Source organism: Penaeus vannamei, chromosome 36, assembly GCF_042767895.1.
Source record: "Penaeus vannamei isolate JL-2024 chromosome 36, ASM4276789v1, whole genome shotgun sequence".
Classification (NCBI taxonomy): Eukaryota; Metazoa; Arthropoda; class Malacostraca; order Decapoda; family Penaeidae; genus Penaeus; species Penaeus vannamei.
The window spans coordinates 5,554,180-5,559,179 of record NC_091584.1 but is presented as its reverse complement, the minus strand read 5'-3'; the positions used below and the strand labels follow the sequence as shown (position 1 = coordinate 5,559,179).

Sequence of the window (5,000 nt, the reverse complement as noted above, 5' to 3'; positions counted from 1 at the left end):
TATAAAGAAAAATATAAAAAAGATACGAGAGAGAGATAGAAGAACTTAATACGAGAAGTGATTAACACAAATCAATGGGAAAATAGAAAAATAGGAAAATGATGGGAAATTAACACGAGAGAGAGAGAGTTAACAGAAGAGAACGAGAGAGAGAGAGAGAGAGAGAGAGAGAGAGAGAGACAGAGAAAGAAGAAAGAAACTAAGAAGAGAGAGAGAGAGAGAGAGAGAGAGAGAGATAAAGAGAGAGATAGAGAGAGACAAAGAAAAAAACTAATATATGCCTCTGGTACTTTTAAATACAATTACAGAAACAGAGAGAAGAAGAAGAAAGAGAGAGAGAGAGAGAGAGAGAGAGAGAGAGAGAGAGAGAGAGAGAGAGAGAGAGAGAGAGAGAGAGAGAGAGAAAGAAAGAGACAAAGAGAGACAAAGAAAAAAAAAAAACTAACACAACACATACCTCCATGGTACTTACCCAAACACCGTTACCAGAAACGTGGAACGCCACACCTTAAAAGTCATTGTGTGCACTTTGCATTTCTGGTATCACTGTAAAAGATAAGAGAGAGAATATACGTACAGATTTTGAAGAAAAAAATCGACAAACGACATCCGACATCTCTCCACTCCTTTGATTTGTTTTTTTTTAGTTCCTGAGAAATTATAAATATTACTAGATGGTAATGATAATACCAGTGATATTATCTGAATTTGATAATTATACCACAAGAGATAGAAATAGCTATGATAATAGTATGACTTCAAGAGAATGTGATACCTTTTGAAGAGGTCAATTATCAATGCGTAAATGCCGCTGAGTAGTTGGTATCACGATAAAATTATCACCTGTGTATTACCGCAAACCATACGAATGCAATAATAGAACTAAGTGCACACCATAACATCTATGTCTCAATCTAATTTATTCAAATTTATTACTATGTTAAAATTTCTAGATTAGTGTTCCGTCATAATATATAGGGTAAATACTGATGACTTAATATATAGGGTAATTACTGATGACTTACTCTAATCAACGTCGTAATCATGGGTTTGGTGTTACTATTCGTCCCATTTGAGATAACTTTACCTCAATCAGATTTATTTAAATATATTACTATATTAACCTTTAGAATATGGTTTTCCGTTATACTATATAGGGTAATGACTGATGACTTACTCCAGTCAACGTCGAAATCATGGGTTTGGTGTTGCTATTTGTATCATTTGAGGTAATGGGGTAATTCAGAACGCCTTTTAGGAAAAATTAAAAGGTGGCTCACACTTCCTCGTATTTTTTTCTCTCCCATCCTTCTACCCTCCTCTTCCCTTTCTTACGCGCTCTTCTCTCTCTCTCTCTCTCTCTCTCTCTCTTTATATATATATATATATATATATATATATATATATATATATATATATATATATATATATATATATATATATACTGTATATATGTGTGTATATATATATATATATATATATATATTATATATATATATACATATATACATATATATATAAATATATATATATATATATATATATATATATATATATATATATATATGTATATTATATATATATATATATATATATATATATATATATATATTTATATACATACATACATATATATATATATGTATATATATATAAATATATTTATACATATATATATATATATATATATATATATATATATATATATATATATATATATATATATATATATATATATATATATATTTATGTATGTATGTATGTATGTATGTATGTATGTATGTATGTATGTATGTATGTATGTATGTATGTATGTATGTATGTATGTATGTATGTATGTATGTGTGTGTGTGTGTTAGGCACTGAACATATAAAGCAGCACGTGATCCGAATGGGCAGGGAGATGAGAGATCCTGAATATATTCTTAATTTTGTGTTTCTTATTTGAAGGATTTTTTTATTTTATTTCTTATTTCATTTTACTTCCCTCTTTTTTTATCTTATTTATTTATTCCGTAAATCAAGGAACTCATTTTATTTTCCTTTTTAAGTGGAATGCAGTTTTACTTGCATCCTATGACTGTCTGCAATCTTCGTATAATTATCAATATTATTTTACGTCCTTCATCCTTTTTTATATTGTCCCGAAATAAGGCAAACACACCAACATTTCTCCAAATAAAAAAAGGTACAGACTTGTATATCAACTATTCATCTATTCACCATAAACCATAAAAATAATTATAATAAATTTTACGCCTCTGTATACAATGTGAATAGGCACGTATCTCCCTCATTTTCATACAACCGCCTCTCCCTCCTTCTAAACTACCCATTAAGGCATAGATAAATCCTAACTGTATTCAAAATGGTATCATTGTGTTAAAAGTAAACGTGAGATTAAGCCGAGAATGCTCAGTGGGACTGTCCAAAGCCCCCATGGATGTTATAAGCCCGTTAGAAGTCTCAGGCTTAACCTAACCGATTAGCATATTTAACCCAGCGTGGAGAGAGATTAACATCCTTTTGTAATGGTTCTCGAGGCTGTGTTATATGGTGTCTGCGGAGCGAGAGGGGGGGGTGAGGGGTAAGGGAGGTGAGAAAAGGGAGAGAAAAAGGAAAAGGGAGAGAAAGGGGAAAAGGGAGGGGGGAAGGGAAGGTGGAGAGGAGTTGAGGGATGTGGGAGAGGGGGAAGAGGAGGAATGAAGGAAGAGGAGTGGGTGAGGTAAAATAAAGGAGAGGGGAAGGTGGAGAGAGGGGGAATAGGAAGGAAGGCGGGGCAATGGAGGGAGGGGAGGAGGGTAAAGGTAGTTAGGGAGGGGAAGGTGGAGAGAGGGGGTAAAGGAGGGATGAGGGAAAGGGAGTAGGGAGGATAGGAGGAGGAGGGGGAAGGTGGGGAGTTGGGGAGATGACAGAAGAAAGGTGAGGGAAGAGAGGTTGAGGATCTGGTAGAGGGGAGTGGGGGAGTGAAAGCGAGGGAAGGGGAATTGGAAGAGAAAGGGAAGCGAGAGAGATGAGAAAAGAGAAGTGAAAGTAATGAGAGGTACGGAGGGAGAGGGAGAGGGGGAAACTGAAGAAGAATAGAGATAGAGGAAGAGAATACGAAGAAAAGAGACTGAAATATGTACTCATAAACATGATACCTTTACTCTCGCTCCTTACCTTCCTTATTTCATTATCATCATTTCATTATCTTTATCATTCCGTTATCATTACTTCACAATTTCAATAGTTTTAACATTTCATTATCTTTATCATTCCGTTATCATTATTTCACAACTTCATTAGTCTAAACATTTCATTATCTTTATCATTCCGTTATAATCATTTCAAGTAAGGATAACTTCACAACTTCATTAGTTTTGAAAATTCATTATCTTTATCATTCCGTTATCATTACTTCACAATTTCATTAGTTTTAAACATTTCATTATCTTTATCATTTCGTTATCATTACTTCACAACTTCATTAGTTTTTAAAAATTCATTATCTTTATCATTCCGTTATCAATTACTTCACAATTTCATTCGTTTAAACATTTCATTTTCTTTATCATTCCGTTATAATCATTTCAAGTAAATATAACTTCACAACTTCATTAGTTTTTAAAAATTCATTATCTTTATCATTCCGTTATCATTACTTCACAATTTCATTAGTTTTAACATGTCATTAGGTCACCCATCGCTCATCTCTGGCAGGCTAACCTAACCACGTGGATTATGGCCATCTGTCTCTCTCCTGTTACCATCCCCTGTGAACCCCTGTGGCTGTCTCTTAAGGGATATTGTGTTCCTTAAGTACAGTGCCCCTGTGGTGAGGAAGTCGAGGTCCTTTGGTACTAAAGCTGGAACAAAATGGAGTGATTATCTGGCTGCCATGATTATCAGTTCATTGTCTTTTTATTGATTTTATTACGTCTTGGTTTATTTATGAATTTATCCATTTGTTTTGTCAGTTGTTTTATTTCTTGTGAATTTATCAATTTTTGCTGTTGTTTTGTTCATTTTCTGTCTCGTTTGTTTGTTTCCATTGATTTATCCATTGATTTGCTTGTCTTTTTGTTTAATGTGTCATATTTTCATGTAAGGTCAGATAGGTCATTAAAAAAGGGAAACTAACGTATTCATTATAACCAAGAATTGCATGTGATTTTAGATTTTAAATAAATCGTGTAGATTCACTTTCTTATAATTAATGTATTTCACATATTTCTACTTTATTATCTTTTCTTATTGTTGCCTTTCTTATTGCTTCTTTTTAAGTCTTTGTGTGCTTCTATTTTAATGTAAATTAAAGACATTGTGTTATCATTATTATCATTATCAATATCATTATTAGAATTATTTTACAATGTCATTATTATTTATCCTTATCATCATTATTATTATCATTAGTAGTGGTAGTATCATTACTATTACTGTTATCACTGTGTGTGTATGTGTGTGTGTATGTGTATGCATGTATGTGTGTGTGTGTGTATGTATATGTGCGTGTGTGTGTATATGTGTGTTTGTGTGCGTGTGTGTGCGTATGTGTGTGTGAACAAAATCTCTAATGTTTTTTATTTTGGGCGTCTAATCTCACACAAAAAATACGAATTGGCAGCTCATCACCGGCTCATGAGAAAAACAGATTAAAGTAAGAACGAAATAAGGTAAATTAGAAAAAATAAAATAAGACAAGACAGGAAATGTAGATTAATCATGGAAACTATGGTTACAGAAAAAACAAAACAAATCAACTAGGATGAAAATAGAAATAATAAAGAGGGGAATTACATGGAGGAACGATAAAACAGAGAAATAATTAAGAACGGAAGAAAGGAAACCAAACAAAAAGAAAAAAGAAGCAAAATAATATTAACAACAAAAGAGAAAATAACTCTACCCAGTGAAACAGAAAAGACAAAAACAAGGTGAGGTTTTCTCGGCGTGCAGGTGGGCAGGAAGGACAAAGCCGTAGCCAGAATGTAAGAGTCCGGACGCGCTGTGCATTC

At 32.9% G+C, this 5,000-nt stretch overlaps 1 protein-coding gene across 1 annotated transcript in view; it reads right to left on the bottom strand.

The window, feature by feature from the left end:
- The window catches only part of LOC138859459 (ribosome-binding protein 1-like), a 25,339-nt gene that overhangs the window by 20,021 nt on the left and 318 nt on the right, over positions 1–5,000 (bottom strand). Inside the window, exon 3 of the mRNA XM_070114747.1 lies at positions 3,714–3,848. Coding sequence (XP_069970848.1) covers positions 3,714–3,848 — 135 coding nt within the window. The remainder of the gene's footprint in view (positions 1–3,713; positions 3,849–5,000) is intronic.